We start from the raw sequence: 17,617 nt of genomic DNA on the forward strand, positions 1-17,617 counted from the left end.
TAATTAGAAACAAGAGATAAATTTGAGAAAAAACTCAAAGTACAGGAAATGATTAAAGAGGAAAAAAATGAGAGCATATAAGCAATGGATGTGAAGGATAGTTCATGAAGATACATAGTGCTTACTATGCCAAGTATTTTGGAAATAGCTCATTTAATTCTTCTGAAAAAATGTGTTAATAATTCCATTTGGTTGATACTGGAGCCCCATATCTTAAGATGCATTTGAAGAGGGGGCAAAAGTCAAAGGTGCCAAGTCAAGCCATATTTGAACCAATAGGATGTGCATGACATCAGTCTACCAGGACCCAAGACTGAAATTTCTCTTTATGGTGTTTCTTCCTCCTATCCTGAGAATAGGGCTGCCTCCACCCCTGTTTATCTCCCTTAATGCTGTTGTACAGAAGAGTGATTGGTGGGAAGGAGATGTCTTACCTCCTCTTAAGAAATCATCAGAGACAGAGAAGACTACAAGTCTACTATGTTTGCTCTTTAATCTTGTAGGTTTTCATGTATGTTGAATTTTTATTATGTACATTCTCCCGAACAACACACTCCTGTGGGAAAAAGAGTGGTCATAAGAGGCATTCCCTGGTCTCCATCAATCTGATTGGAGGGACAGACAGCCAAACATTTAAAAGTTAATTAGTAATGCGGGGCAGCATGTCGGTATTAGATGAATAAAAGATAAAATTGTAAAATACTATACAATCTGAGGCTTGAAAGTAATTTAAAAGAATATTTAGTTAAAACCAAAAGATTTGAGAACTTGGGAATTTTCTATTAAACTTCATATTATAATGATTCAGAAAGAAATTTTCTGTTAAATAGATGTCTGTTGTGTCAGGAATCATTCTCCGTTTTCATGTTATTAAATATGATGAACTGACACTATAATTTGTAAATCTGCATTAATTTTACAAGTTGGTAAACTCAAAATATTCATTTATGTACTATACACTTAAGTATTTTACTTTTTATATTATAATTCTGTTAATTTTTAAACTTTATTTGAAAACTTCAAACTTACCGAAAAGTTCCAAGAACAATACAAAAAATTGCCACTATATGGTGACTTTCTAATTTCATCATTTCTTCTGTTTATTAGTTGGCATTCTCTTCTAAGGAAGAGTTTCCTCCCTTTTACCCCATTTTAAAATCTGTTTTCAGTTTAGGCTTATCATTTTGTCCAGTGAATAGTAATCTATTACTGCCCTTCTTCATTTTGATATTCAGATTGACTCGGATTGGACAAGTGGGAACCTACTCAAAATGATACCTGTGTATTTTGACATACTCATCACTTTTTTTGAGCATTTCTTTATTTTCCGGCACAATAAAAGTGTCATAGGTTCATTTTGCCTCTTTGCTGCCCCACGGTTAAGAATCACCCATTTCTTCAAGGAGTCTTCATTCCTTTTGGTAAGGAATGATATTTAGAAATCAAGAGCTGGGTGTTTTCTTCTTGTTCTTTTATATTTAATTTTTTAATTCATCTGGAATTTATTCTGCAATGTTGTGTGAGTTACAGATTTTATATTAATATGAACTAAAATTAATTGCTTTAGCGGTAAGATATAAAACCCAAGACATTTATTTTTGTTTGTGTTCTTGACTTTCAGGAACATTGATTCAGGAGAAATGTCAATTTAATTTTTAAATAATATATTTAAATTATATAAAATGATTTACATCTTATGTCAGTTATGTTTTCTCTAACTTAGGTGCATTTTCTAGAATCATAAAACTTTGTGAAGAGAAATGTGAAACGGGTGGGAAAAAAAAGGGAAGAAAAGGCAGCAATGTAACATCTGTAAAAGGAATTACGAATTTAGGAAATACTTGCTTTTTTAATGCAGTCATGCAGGTAAGAGCCACCAGAAAGCTTTGTAACATGTAGAAGACAATTTTAATTAATGTGTATTTGTTTGCACACCTGTAGACTGTCAAATGACTAACTGTTCATCTACAAATTTCTGTTTTTGTTTGTTTTAGGCTATCTTAGCCATTGTCATATACATATATATACCTTTTCCACATTGCTTCTGAAATGTCTTCCCTGTATTTTGTCATGGCTCTATGAGTAATGGCGACATTAAATATAAAATGTATCCAATTAAATTTTTGAAACTTAAAAATTTTAGCTATGCTAGATGAAATTCGTAATTTATTACATAAAATCATATTCTCTAAAATATTATATTCTATATAATATTCCAAAAATATTATAACTGAATCAGAAGAGTTTGCTTTTGTTTTCTTTTAGAACTTGGCACAGTCTTACATTCTTACTGAACTGATGAATGAGATCAAAGAAAATGGTACAAAACTCAAGATTTTTCCTTCTGCAGACTCTCAGTTGGTAAGAAGTCTAACAATCTGGATAAGAGCTCTTTGAGATGAGATACTGACATTGCCAAAATCTGTCTTTAATGTTCCTCAGGTCTATCAACTGAGATGCTAGAGGATTTGAAAAAATAATTCAAAAGCATTTTGTGAAGATAAACAAAACATTTAAAATTTCTAAAATCATAACTTTAAGACAGATATGTTTAGAACATATGGGTCAAGCAATACAAAAATATTGAGATAGCTTTCAAACAAATTACTAGCAAAGACAAAAGTGGTTTGACATTTTTTGGGCAAATTGTCTAGGACTCCTATTTTGTAGTTACTGGTGACAATGTTTAAAGATAGCATTTTTTTTCCTTTAAAGGTAGATGTAATTTTAAAGTGAGCATCTAAAAGTTTTTCGAAGTCTGGTCTGATAATGTTTTTAAGCTAATGAGGAAGTAAAAGCAGCCTCTAACATTCAGAAGCTGGCCTGGCACCCATAGCTTGGCTGTTATTCAAATACTAACTTCAGGTTAGGTTACTCTAAGACTGATAAAATGAGACAAAGCAAGTCCACTTCATAATTTTATCTAAACACAGACAAAAACAAGTTTACTCTACCACTTAGAAAATCCTAAGCATCCTCTCTCAGCCAAAGTGAGTGAGTGCTGTTTCTTTACTAGCTATTGCTTTATTCTCATTCTAGTCTCCTGCCACCCAAAGATAAGAGTTAATGAGTTACCCAGTCATAGAATTAGTCCTACTTTCTGACAGCATCCAAGTAAGAGCAGACCTCTACTTTCCTTAGGCTCTTCCTTAAATGACCCAACTAAAGCCCAAATCCTATATTGGTTCTTTTGAATACTCTCTTATTGAGACACCCCATGATTCCTTGTGGTTCATGTTCTCCCTCAATGCAACAAGTAATAAACCCACCTTGTTCAACTGTAGGTATGTTCCTGGTGATCTTTGGCTGGAGCTCATTGACACTGGTAATAATGATTTTAGTTAGAAATTGATTTGTGTGTGCACGTGCACATATGTGTGTGTGTGTGTGTGTGTGTGTGTGTGTGTGTGTGTGTGTGTGTTTTAGAGGAAGAAAGAGTATATGTGTAGCTCATAATCTGGCTTTTAAAAAGTACTTAAAGAGGAGTTCTAAAAATTCTTCGCCCAATGTAGTAAGCTTAGATTTTTCTTCCAAGGAGGCAGTTTTGAAAGGTGATATATTTTTTTTGATTAAAAGGCAAACTGTAAATTCATTGCCTGTTCAGCTCCTTAAAAAATTTTATGGTAGATTCCAATGTCTTCTCCTAAAGTATAGTGAAATAGTGAAGCCTACTCTACTAAATGGAAGTTAATGCTTAGTCATTTGAAAAGGTTTCATATGAAATGTGGTTGAATGTTAAGTTTAAGTATTTCACATGTGGAGCTGTGTCTCAAGATTACTGTATGGCAATTAGATATTATAGCTGATCACTTTAGGTTTGTGTCACTTTTAAGAAGGAATTTTCAATCTAGGTTTTCGGTTTTTAGAACAAACAGTTGACCGGAGCTGTGGCACTGTCAGTGTAGATCACCAGTTTTACTTTGTCCTTTGCAATCTGTATGCCTTTTATTTCTTTTCCTTACTGGCTTGACCCACCAGTAATATATTGAATAGATGATGAGATGAGAGCAAACATCCTTGCCTTAATCCTCAAATTAGAGCAAAAACATTCAGTCTTTCACTATTAAGAATGAAGTTAACGGTAGGTTTTCCATAGGTGTTCTTTATAAGGTTGAGGACATTCCCTTCTATTCCTAGTTTTCTGAAGGTTTCATCATGAATGAATGCTGAATTTTGTTAAATGCTTTTCCTGCATCTATTGAGATTATCATATAGTTTTTCTTCTTTATTCTCTGTTAATGTGGCAAATTACACTGATTGATTTTCAAACCTATCTTGTTAACCTAGGACAAACCCACCTTGTTATGATGTATTATTATTATTATATGTTGCTGAATTTGATTTGTTAATGTTTGTATACATATCAGCAGTGTTCTTACTTTAAAAATTTTATTAAGCTATTCATACAGAGAAGCGTACATCACAATTACATAGATGATAGATTTTCACAAAATGAAATTAACACTTTGCTCAAGAAACAGAACGTAATCAGCAGCTGGAAGCCCCCTTCAGATTGCCTTCCATTCATTACCTCACTACCTGACAAGGATGGCCTCTATCCTGGTTTCTAACAGGACAGATCCATTTTGCCTGTTTTAATAATTACATAAATGAAATCATACAATATGTACACTTTTGGATTTGGCTTCTTCCTGTCGATGTTTGTGAGATTCATCCATATTGCATTCTCATCAGCAAATTTACCTTAGCTTTCAAAGTTTAAGTGTACTTTTAAAACCTAAGGTTATTTACTCACTTAGTTCTGAAGGGTTTCTCCTTTATCTAAAAATGCTTTATTTGGGAGTAGGAGATACTACGCCTTAGTTCTTGGACTTCGAAACTGCCTTAGATTTTACTTTTGACACTTGAAGTAACTTTTAATTCACTTAACATAGCAAAAAGCACTTTGATATTCAAAAGCTATGGAAAATTATAGCCTGTCCTTTATGTAGTTTTAGCCAGGTTGTGGATTTTTAAGCATAGTTGGTATGAAATATATACGTTACGTGTATTTCATGAACACGTGAATGAGACAACATAATAGTTGCCCTAGGAGATGACATTCTAATGTTTGAAGATTATATTTGGAATGTGCTTTTTATTCATTGTAAAGAGAGGGAGTTACTGGTGAAGGTAACGTTTTAGAAAACAAAACTTGGTGGGAAAAAATTCTAGAATAAAAGGCATTGATCCTTTACACAATTTTAGCTGCTTTTGTCAAGCTTTATGTCTCTCTCCTTTACAAGAGGGAGATGGTATACCAATTTTGTGATTTAATTTCCCATTCCTTATTTATTTGGGGAAAAGAAGAGTATGAAGTTTTGCTAATATAATTTATAATTATAAAGATGTACAAATATCAAGTAGATGAATAATTTTGCTATTGGAAGAGCACATTAAGGGACAGTTTCAAGCAAATAAAGATTAGTGATTTCATTCTTAAGCTAATAGTTCTATTTACATAAAAGGCATAGGGTATGAGAATACCTGTGTTTTTTAAGATAAGGCATTTAATTCCATTTTCTTTTTTTGTATATTTATTTTTATATGAGGGAATAAAGTTTCTTAATACAGTTGAGGCAATTTAGTTGTCATCATTTAAACAAAATATAACTCTTAGATTTTAAATAATATATATTTCTGACATAGAGTTGATTATGTTTTTAAAGGATCCATTAATGGTGGAACTTTCAAGTCCTGGACCATTGACCTCAGCCTTGTTCCTGTTTCTTCACAGCATGAAAGAAACTGAAAAAGGACCACTTTCTCCTAAAGTTCTTTTCAATCAGCTTTGTCAGAAGTGAGTGCATGTGTATTCTTAATATAAATAATCATGAGTTATTGTATTTATCACTTAATATGAGTAATTTCACTCTTACTGTAACATTGCTATTATTGCCTAGACTATCAAGAGAAAGAACATGTTTAGTTTCAGCTCTGTGCTTTATGTAAATTATGTCTTGTACTCCTATGAAGTGATTATTTATCCCCATTTTATATAAGGAAACAGAGACTTTTAGAAGTTGAGTAGTTTACCTCGTTTCGTAGTGACAGAGCCAGGATTCTAATACAGGTCTGTCTTGATTCAGAACCTCACAATATAATACTATAAAGTAAGAAAATAGAATTATAAAATATGAAATTTGCTGTAATAGATCATCTAACATAGTTTATTTTAAAAGATGCAAATAGAGTTTAAGTGAATTGAAGAACTTACATTTTTGTATATCTACAATCTTTAAAATTTTATTTTAATTTAAGCTTATCTATGCCATGGTATTGTGTTTTACCTCATAGTATTATACCAATGTTAATTTCTTTTTTAAAAAAGTTTTATTTGTCTTTCTATGACTGGCTTATTTCACTTAGCATAATCTGCCACGGTATTTTAAGTGTAGTTCAAAGTATGGAGAGTTTATTATATGTTTCATTTGCTTGGCAAAAGCCCTGAAAAGTCTGAGAGATGGGTGCCTCATAAAGTCAAAGTTTTTAGAACATTATATGCTTTAGAACTTTGTTCTTGACTCTACTAAAAGTAGCTTTTTGTATCATTTCATTGTAGTTTTATAAAGATTTTTTAAAAGAATTTTTAAAATAATTTGTTAAATTATTAAAATAAGTGCTCATAGACAAAAATTCAAACTATTATCTGTTTTTTAATTTTCAAAAGTGGTTTTGCATATATGGAAACACAAATTGTCTGCAACTTGCTTGTTTTGGTTAATATTTTGTACATCTTTATAGTACATGTGGATATAACTTATTCGATTTTACATATGTGTATGTGTATGTGTGTGTATACATCTTATTGCACTTGAGAGAATACATCTGTAGGATAAATAGAATGGTCAAACATTATTTGAAAATACTTAAAAATTACATTTTCTTTTGCTTTATTGTGTTTACTTTAAAAAGAGATACATATTAAGAAAAGTGATTTTTAAAAAATAAGATGAAGATTTGTCATATTTGTTGGGCCTGTTTTTGGACCCTGTTCTATTATATTGATCTTTCCTTGTGCCAGTACTGCAAGGTCTTGATTACTGTAGCTTCATAGGAAATCTTGTAATTGAGTAATGTGAGTCCTTGAGCTTTTTCCTCTTCCTCCTCCTCCTCCTTCACTTCCTCCTCCTCCTCCTTTTTTTTTTTTTTTTTTTTTTTACTATTCTAGTTGCATTACTTTTTAATATGAATTTTAGAATTAGTTTGTCAACTGGAGTTGGCATTGAATGTGTAGATCAGTTTGGACAGAATTGACATCTTAATGTTGAGTCTTCCTATGAATGATTATGATATGTCTTTTCAGTTAAAGTCTTTGATTTTTCTCATCAAAGTTTTGTGATTTTCAGCCTACAAATCTTGCACATACTTTGTTAGATTTACCTTAAGACTATTCTTTGGTGTGTCATGTACCTTAAGAAGTGCCACCAAATTCTGAAGATAGAATGAAAGTACAGTGTATAGTATTTTATGTATGTTCTTCTGTATTACCTTCTAATTTACTAATTCACCCTTCAATTGTGTAGTTTAATATCCTATCCTTTGCATTTTTACATCTGTGATTTTATTTTATTATTGCTAATATTTTTAACTATCTAATTAATATCAACATGTTCTTATTTAATTTTTTCCAATTTTTCTTAATATCTAGGCCTTTATTGGCAGCATGCTTTTGTTTTTGGACATTCTCAACATATTTATTGTAACTTCATTGAGACTGTTCTATAAGATTTATTTGGAGTAAATTCATTTCAGTTGATTTTTTTTTAACGTTAAATTTCTGCGTGTTTTATAATATTTGTTTATAGGCTTCTTTGGAGTAGATTTTGTTTGTTTGTCTTCTTCCATCGCTGGCCCATTTACTCTCTTCCATTTTCTCTACACCTTGTCTCCCTGCCACTCCCATCACCTCCCCTTTCTTTCCATCACCTTCCTTTCTCATACCCTCCTCCTCACTGCCTAAAAACTTTTAATTTTAAGATAGCCTCGCCCCTGTCCTCTAAGCTGGCCTTGGAGATCCAGGTCTCTTAATGGTTCACAGTTATCTTTCTACGGTTCTGTGAGAAGAGTCTGTAGAAGGCTTGGCTCAGCTTCAGGTCCCTAGGCTGTGTTCTGTTGTAGCCTTAGGCAACATTTGCCCAGAGGCTTTCTTTCAGGAAGGAAGATCAACAATCCTTGACCAATGAGCCTGGCTCTGTCCGATGCAAAGTATTTTTAGTTTTCTTCACCCTTCAGACCCAGGGGCTATTAAGTCTTGTTATTTTCTCTGTCTACTATTTTGTGTTCTAGTTTTGCTCTGTGGGGCTTTTTGTTTGTGGGTTTTTTGTTTTGTTTTGTTTTTTTGATACTGAATCTCAAGACTTTTTTTTTGTTTTCTCTCTTTAAATTTGCTGTGCTTGGAGTAGTTTCTGGATCATGCACGGACTGATTCATCTTCACCTAGAAGACATCTCTACACTTTTCTCATTCTAAATTTCTTTTTCTTGACAGTCTATTCCTGTTTAATGAGTGGACATACAATTTCCTCTTACAAGTTGAGGTTTTTAAAGGTTCCCTCCTCTTTTCCATGGTAACGTTTTTACTAAGGTACATTTCCTGTGAATGTATAATGTTTCCCTTATTTCGAATAGGGTGAATCTTTTCATATATTTGATGATTTTTCTCTTTCTATTTTTTAAGCTTGAAGGTCTCTTTTGGTATTAGTAGCTCAGATTGGCTCCATTAGGGATTCTATAAGTTACAGTTTTTCCTCAGTTCTAGGTAAAGGAAGAAAGAAAAAAAATCCAGCTTAGTAAATTTTCTTCAGTGGTTTAGAAGACAGTAAGTGCTTTGTGCATGGTTGAGTTGGAGCTATAGGCAGAGAGATGGTGGGGACAGTTTCTCCTTTGTTCAGGACCAATTTCCTTCCTGTGTGCCTGCTTCAAAAGCCATAAACTGTTTCCTCCTACCTGCTGCCTTGCTGGTGAGGATCTCTGAAGGATTTACCTTCCCCCTCCAGTCCTCTTCCACTCCACTAACCTTTTGTAATACAGCACAAGTATAGTGTCATGCAATTTCTGCCTTTCATAGAGTCTAGCTGTAGAGGCCCAAATAGGGTTGGAATTGGTGTCTATCTTGGTTTCTGTCCTCATCTCTGATCTAGGAAGTGAACAGTATCCAGAACATGCAGAAAGGGAAGCCCATTAGGGGAATAAATGAAAGTGCTCAACACAATTCTACTATGTGCTACTTCTTAGCAAGAGTGAGTAGTAGTAACTAAGATGATTTCTGTTACAGGCTAGATTCACGCCTGTTTTGAATAGCTTTTTAACACCAGGGCCTCACATTAGTGCTTTACTAGGATGAACATGTATCATGAGATAATGAGGAATAATGCTTAAAGTACTGAACTCAAGAATCAGAAGACCTGGATTTATGTCAGTGGCACTCAGCTTGTTCCTCAGTTTTCTCAAGTGTAAAATGAAGTTCTTATTGATTATGAATTCCCTAACGGCACTGTTGTGTATATCAAATGAGGTACGTTGTATACTGTACCATGAGACAATTGTAAACTTGTCTTGTTATATAATATAGTCTTACTATTTTGTGTTATTTTGACAAAATTCTTTCATCTTAGAGCACTTTCTAAATTTAGTACTTGTTTGCATTTAAGGCAAAAATGCTCGTTTAGAACTGGAGTTCATTGCCAGGAATATAACTGAAATCAACTAAATATTTGCTGTATTGATGTTTCTATGAATAGCACCCGATCCTTTTATTTAATTAATACACTGGAAATCTGTCAAATTCTTAAAATACATTCACAGAGACATCAGTTTATAATTCTTTATTTTAATACAATCACATGCATTTGATTATTTAAGGTAGGAAGATAATAGATCACAGTAGCTTGAGTTTGAATACTGTTTTTTTTGCTTGTTTGTTTGTTTTTGCTTATTGTGTGACTGTGCAAATTACTTAAACAGTCCCTCTGAGCCCTCATATATAAGCTGGAGAAAATAGTATATCCCAAGCTTGTTTGAGGATTATGTGACTTAACCTATGTAAAACTTAACATATGTGCTTGGCATGTAGTAGTTGCCTAATAAAGGATAGCCATATTGTTCTCAGTGACTTAAGATTTCATCGTAATTGGAACAGTAATCACATTTTGTCTTTTGACTTAATAGAAAAAGAAGTAAGTTGAATCCATGGCTATGTTATTTCAAAGTGATTTTATAAATAATAATATGTTGTTGATGAAATGATTGTTCTTTTTTTCTTTCCTGTTTTTTTTTTAAATCATAGAGCCCCTCGATTTAAAAGTTTTCAACAACAGGACAGTCAGGAACTTCTGCATTATCTGCTGGATGCAGTGAGGACAGAAGAAACAAAGGTCAGATTTCTTTATGTGTATCATACATACTCTTTAAGAAGAAGGTATAAAACTGAAGGAATTAATTTCTACGATAATTTTAATGTATGGCTGAGAAGTAATTTGATATTTTTCTAACTATGCTATTTCTTCTTTCTCTCTCTCTTTTTTGACTCTTCTACCATAGGATTATTAACTTTCACCCTTTCACAACCCCTATTACCCTTTATTAGTTAACCTAAATTAGTTATTATTTGTAACCCTTTGGCTATAAATAAATCAACTAAAACTAGCTTAAATAAAGAAAAAGGATCTAAGAATCCAGGTGAAAGGGGATATAGTTGGGACAGGAAGATTCTCAGGAATCCAGAAAGTATTCTTATTTCTCTAGTTTCTCTGGCTCTGTAGGGTTCTTTTATCCATCCGTTTGCAGACTGAGCAGTTTCTCTGCTTCTCTGAGTGGCAGCACATGATCACCACAGTTTGCATGTTGCAGTTCTGTATGTATAAAAATGAAACTCCCTGTTTGTGAATCCCAATTCCCAAGAGAAAAACTTCATTATCATGTTGGATTAGGATCCACTCAGTGATCAGTCACCGGTGTCTAGAGGAGTTGGGCCCCAGCCTTCTGAATCAGGGAATGTTTCTTAGAACAGAACAAATGGCTCATGGACTGAATAGATTCCTTAAACAGTGTTGTAATCTTTTCCCTTAATTGATTAGCCGTTTGTTGACTCTTACATTAAATTAGTTAAATTCAACTTTTTTGTTGCTATCCTATGCAAATAGCATATAATTTTTGTTTTCAGAGAAAATTCGGGATATTAAAGATGTCAAATTCACAGTACATTTCTTCCATTTTCCCCTTACTCATAGCAGACTTTGCCGATCATTCATAATAACTCTGCTGAGTCTGGATTCAGTCAGCATCATTCTCAATATAGCACTGTGGGCAGCCCCTGTCACTCATAATTGTCTTAATGGGTGAAATCCTGTTTCCTCTTCAAGGTGAATATACTTCTTAATCTATATATTAGTATGTAGTAAAGCAACCTGGTGAAAAGTGCTCCTATACTTGTGGTAGATGTTACTATATTGCTAGGCAGGGTGGATTCTTCCCTTTTTTTAAAAAAAAAATTCTAATTTGAGTTATAACATCATAGTGTTTCTTTACTCCTAAAAGCTGGTTTTCAGTGAAGAGAGAGTTATTAGGCTTCTCATATTTTCTTAGAAATAATCTTAAAGAATGAGTTAATCACTCCCTCATGTTACCAGTATGCAGTTGTCTCTCAATGTCTGCAGGAGACTGGTTCCAGACCCCACACCGATGCTGAAATCCATGGATGCTCAAGTCTCTTATATAAGATGGTGTAGTATATGCAGTAATCTATGCACATCATCTACTTTAAATTATCTCTAGAGATTACTTATAATACCCAATACAATGTAAATGCTATGAAAATAGTTGTCATACTGTATTGTTTAGGCAATAATGACAAGAAAAAAAGTCTGTACACGTTCAGTACCATTGCAGGCCTAACTACATAGTACACATCAGCAACAATATAACATTTTTTTCTGAGTTGTTTGAATTCAGGGATGTGGAACTTGCAGATACAAAGGGCCAACTGTATTAATACAGTGCCATTCTTAATTAGCTGTTTATTGACTTAAATTTAACTTTTGAAGGTTCACTCTGTTTCTGCCATCCTCTACTTTTATATATTTTGATTAGAACCCTACAACCTTCTATTTAAATTCGTTTTTGTCGCCTTAGGCTGTGGTGACATTCCTCAAGGATTGATACTGTTATCTATGTGTCCCATGTACATTGTACATAGTAGATGCTCAGTGAATGTTTGTTGACTAAGTTGTCAGTGCTTACCCTTTAAATGGACAGTTTCTATTGAGAACTTGAATTGGGAAGAAAATAAAATAAACAGTCTCTTAAGTTATAGTAGCTAGTTTCTTGGAGATTTACAGTTATTTTGAATAGGTTACAATTTGAGTAAATTATTAAATTGACAGAATAATACTGTTATGTTTTACTTATAATTTGTTTTTAAAATCAGTTAAGAGATATATAATTAGTTAAATTTGGGGGACATTAGCACAATCCCCCATGAGCGAATATTTGATGATATTTTCTTAGTTCTAGAAACATACCAAGAATGGAGATTTAAACTGATCTTTCTGACTATCAAACTAATGATCTTTCTATACAATACTGCTTATTAAAGCTTAGTTTTAATGCTTTGTCTTCAGCGACCAGTATAAATAATACATTCTTTGTTAAGCTTGCTATTTAAAATTTAAGCATAATTATTTTACTATTTGAAAAGTATTAGCCTAATTCAGTAACTATGGTTTATTAATACTCTCGTTGAAGAAGAAGATACAAGATAGCAGTGTGGAGAGAGATGCTCTTTCTTTGTATTATGAATAATAAATGTATTTTGACGCTTCAGAGCCTGCAGATGATATAGGAGTTACTTCATTCAGTCTACCAATTGCTAGAATGATTTTTTTCCTCTTTAATTTGCAAGAATATGTTTGATAATTGGGGGTCATGTATCATTAGAAATAGAATTAAAAATTACCTCTACATTATTTTTCTGTTGATATTACGAATAGAACAATAAAATCTATCTCTATCATTTTTTTTCTATTTCACTTCTATTACTTGATGGCATTCTTTGTTACAGTTAAATTGTTGTTTTGTCATAATGGTTCATTAGGATTCACAGTATCTTAAAAACTCAGGCAGCACATCAGGAAACACTGGTTTTTGAAAGCTCTTATCTTTCTCCCTCTCTTTGAGGGTTTTAGATGGTGTGACAAAATTAAAATGTCAAGTCTGTGGATCTATTCAGTCTTGCAAGCAAGGACGGTTGTGCTGATCAGTTACAGTGAGTACTGAGGCAGGAGCTGCATTGTCTGGCCTGGGAACCCCACAGCTGTCAATCGTGCTGTTATTGTAGTTGTCACTGCCATGTGTTTTTTGTTTGAAGAAAAGCTATACCGTTATGTCTGCCACCAGAATCTTTTAGTAATGATTAAAAACTACTGACCTCCTTTCATACTGTTTCATTAAAGTCTTTTTCTTATGACTATAAAGTTTAGGAATATAACATGCTCTTACTGAATAGAGCACTAAAGGGATCATTTGTGCAAAAATTGGAAATTGTTATGTGAAAAATAAAATCAAATTTAGTATAAGAACTTCTTTTATAGGCAGGCTTTTCAACTTAGAAACATAACCTGTGCTTTTTTCTTAATTTGAGCTATCACTAAAATAATGTTACATTTTTATTATCTTCTCAAAGACATATAACTTTAATACATTATTGGATAGGATTATTTAAAAGGCATAATATCTCCGTTAACTTAAAACTATGAATTTCTGCATTCCTTTTTTTAAAAGAAGTTTAAGATGAAATTTGAAATAGTTGAACTTTGATAGCGCTAGTTGATTAATGTGCTGCAGTTGTTAACAGCTCTCTGACCAAAGTCTGTTTTTTTAACCTAAATGTTTCAAAGCACAACTCTTAACAGTGAGAGTTTGTAGATGTACCTAAACTCATTTATTTTATTCAACTTGATAAGTTACCTATTATCTCTCTAACAGTATAGAGGGAAGAATATAAATTTATGGCTGGGATACAGTAAAAAAGCCAAAGTCTAATAGTTTAAAGTTAATAATTTAATCAACTTCATTGTTTTCACTCTTATTTGGGGTTTTATTTTGTTTGTTTTTACTCTTTTATTAAGAGTATAATATCATGATAGCTTACATTTTAGAATATAGTAAAGGCTTATTAAATTATATTGAAAGTCATATATAATTTATAAAATGTTCAAATTGTAGAATAAATTTAGACTTCCAAGTTGAGTTAGAGGTCTTTATTTTTAATAGCTAGAGAGGCTTTTTACAGTTACATTAAATATTTACAAGTGAACATTGGTATTTATCGGAATTTTTCATTTACATTCATTAAATATTTCTCCTGCATGAAATTCATACCATTCTAATTTGCTTATTTTGGTTAAAGAAATTATTTTTTCAAGGTGTAAGTCAGCTTTAGCTTATTAGACAGTATCTGAATTATTTCAATTTTGGAGTCTGAATTGGAGATTATTTTAATTTTTAGTAGTTTCTGGAGTATATTTTATTATTTTGATTACCTTTGCATATATTTCATGACAATATGACATGGTATGGATTACTGTATGTTTATTTTTAGACCCTACCCTGTTTATATTCAAGTTTTTGAATTGTGCATTAACTTTCAAAATACACTAGAAGAAAATAGTGAGCAGTTCTAGGAAATATAATGTGCTGATTCTAGGACAGTTAATAAATGAAACTCAGTTCCACAATTATTGGGGGGGGGGGTAAACTAAGAAAAAATTCAAGGAAAAAAAAAAAAAAGGAAAAAAAAAAAAAAGTTAAAACCGAAAAAAAAAAACAACAACAACCCTCCCCAACAACAACCCCAAAAAGTAAAAAAAAAAAAAGAAAAATAGAATAGTACCATAGAAGCTACCTGTTCTTTTTTTTCCAAACACTTCTTCCTCATCAGAGGTAACCACTCATTTTGATAGCTACCGATGTTTACTTAGACAATATATTATTTAGTTTTGCAAAACTGAGTAGCAAGCACAAACCTATTGATATTATTGGATGAAGGCTCCCAAAAGAAGATGAGCCAAGAGAATCTCTGTGACATAGTCTGGCTTTGGCTTCCCAGAGTTTACAAGAGCTCTTTCTGGGGAAGTCGTGAATGTATTTTAAGCCAGGTATGTCAATGTCAAGACAATTAGCAGAGGTATAGAAGAGACCAGGTACTAGCTCTCTTGTCCAGCAAAGCTAGAGGCTTCTCTGTTTTCTGTTTCTGGTTCATGGCTCTCAGGAATAGGTCATAGCAGAATGATTCTGGAGGATAATATATGTCCACTGCCAATCCAGGCAGTGGGGCATGGAGGGGAAAGTACAGACATTAGCCGCTTATTCCCCATATATTCTGTCCTTGGCTTAAAAACATGGTATAGTGGTAGAGGGGATCTTGGTGTTGGTAGTATGTCTAACTCATAAGTCTCACTGGTCCAATCTGGATTGGTTGCCTCCCACTTTTGATGCATAGACATCATTCTGGAATTTTTACTAACTTGCTCCTGGGAATTCCCTTTGCCTCTTTTCAGTATTGCCCCGATGTTGCCTGTAAACCATATTATCTTTCTTGGTTTATGCTCTCATTTGGTGGTGTATATATTTATACTTTTTCTTTATTCAAAAAGTGGCATATGCTATATATACACCTTTCTGCAGTTTGTCTTTTTTCACTTAAGATACTGTAGCAGTCTTTCATGTAAGAAGAATGGAAGCTTCCTTACTTTTTTTTCTAAGCTCAGCATTTTTAACCAGTTCCTTAATGAATATCCCTTACATGTTGTTTCTGGCTTTATGCTTTTATGAACAATACTGTGATGAATAATGTATATATATTATTTTGCATGTGTGTAAGTACATCTGTATAAATAGAGAAATGAGATTGCTGAATCAAATGATATATATGCTTGTAATTTTGATATACTCTAAATAATTTCCATAGGCATACAATTTTCACTTCTTTCAGCAACGTACCATATAAGGGAGTCTGTTTCCTATAGCCTCACCAGAAGACTGTTTTGTCAGACTGTTTAATTTTTGCCAATCTGCTAGGTAGAAAATGGTATCTCGGTACTTTTAGTGTACATTTCTTTTTTATACTAGGCTCAATATCTTTTCATCTGTTTTTATTTTTTGCCCAAATTTCTGCTGAGTTTTGATTCTTTGATTTCTGAAAGGTTTTTGTATATGAGGAGAGAATGTGTTTCCAACTTTGTCAGTTATGTTTTGATTTTGCTTATAATGTAGAAGCATTTTTTTATATATATATAAAGTTTAAAATTTTTTTTTAATTTAACACTTTTTTTTATGGCTTCTGGATATTGAGTCGTACTTAAAAAAGCATTCCCACTCCAAGGTTATAAAAGAATTTCCCGTGTTTTCTTCTAGTACTTTTATGATTCATTTTTAAATTTAACTCTTGATCCATTAAAGTATATCCTATTTCCTTTTTTCCCATTTGACTATCCTACAGTAATCTGAACTGTGTAGTATGCTTTTCCCAGTCAATTAATAACAGCCTAATTATACTAATTTTTCATATATATTTGGGTCTGTTTCTTAACTTCCCATTATATTTGCCTATCTGTTTGAATACTAGGATCATACTTTAAATTATGACAGTTTTAATGCATTTCAGGAAATCTAGTGGGACTAGTCATCTCTCACTACACTTGTCCCCTCCCCAGTTTTCATTGTTATTGTTTATTTTTCCATATCTCTCCTTCAACTTCTCACATTAAAACAAAAACAAACAAAAAAAAACCCAAACCCCAGCTTTTGCTATTTTTACTGACATTATGGTAAATGCACAAATTAGGGGAATTGATATGTTTATACTCTTAGGACCTATCCAGGAACATCGTGTGTCTTTGTATGCGATCAGGTTTTCTTTCGTGTCTTTTAGTAGTGTTTTAAAGTTTTCTTCATTTAGATTTTACACATTTCTTACCTTAAGTTTATTCCTAGTTATTTTATCGTCTTAGTTGCTATTATAAATGAGGTATTCCATATCTTCTAACTGGTTTTTGTGTGTGAAGGCTATTAACTTTATTACGTTTTATCTTCTTTATAATTTTTATACCTTTGAGATTTATTTTACTATCAAATGCAATGAATAGAACTTTAAGACAATGGTAACTAATAGTGAATAGGGGATGTCAAGGGATTTGATCTTATAATTTTTTCTTCCTACACCTACTAATATAATGGCTTATATTACTATAATGGTATGCATTGCTAGAATAAACGCCTCTGGGTCATACTGTATTTTTAATGTGCTATTGTATTCAGTTGCTTTTTTTTCAGAATTTTTTCATAATTGATATTGGTAGGTATTGTGTGTACTCTCTGTCAGCTTTTGGTACCAATATTATGCTTCAGGAAAATAATTTGGAAATTTCCTTTTTTCTATGCCCTGGAACATAGGATTCGTGGCATTCCTCTGTGAACTGTTAGGGTATAGAGATTTTTGTAAAGAGTACTAATTAACAATGTTCTCTTCCCCTCTCCTCCTCCATGAAAACTGGAAGATTTTCTGTCTCTTGTGGCATTAATTTCCTGGAAAATTATCTGGTTTTTTTTTTCCTGAATTT

At 32.5% G+C, this 17,617-nt stretch overlaps 1 protein-coding gene across 7 annotated transcripts in view; it reads left to right on the plus strand.

Moving 5' to 3' along the window:
* The window catches only part of USP45 (ubiquitin specific peptidase 45), a 62,947-nt gene that overhangs the window by 22,413 nt on the left and 22,917 nt on the right, over nucleotides 1-17,617 (plus strand). For 3 of the 7 annotated variants that reach the window (XM_011360736.2, XM_011360737.2, XM_023530942.1), the window contains exons 6-9: nucleotides 1,724-1,866; nucleotides 2,266-2,361; nucleotides 5,670-5,800; nucleotides 10,288-10,375. In XM_011360736.2, the coding sequence (XP_011359038.1) occupies nucleotides 1,724-1,866; nucleotides 2,266-2,361; nucleotides 5,670-5,800; nucleotides 10,288-10,375 (458 nt within the window). Of the gene's footprint in view, nucleotides 1-1,703; nucleotides 1,867-2,265; nucleotides 2,362-5,669; nucleotides 5,801-10,287; nucleotides 10,376-17,617 lie in introns of all 7 variants that reach the window. The other 4 variants (XM_023530943.1, XM_023530945.1, XM_023530944.1 and 1 more) reach the window with 4 other exon arrangements.

The sequence above is a fragment of the Pteropus vampyrus genome, unplaced genomic scaffold (assembly GCF_000151845.1).
Source record: "Pteropus vampyrus isolate Shadow unplaced genomic scaffold, Pvam_2.0 Scaffold58, whole genome shotgun sequence".
Classification (NCBI taxonomy): domain Eukaryota; kingdom Metazoa; phylum Chordata; class Mammalia; order Chiroptera; family Pteropodidae; genus Pteropus; species Pteropus vampyrus.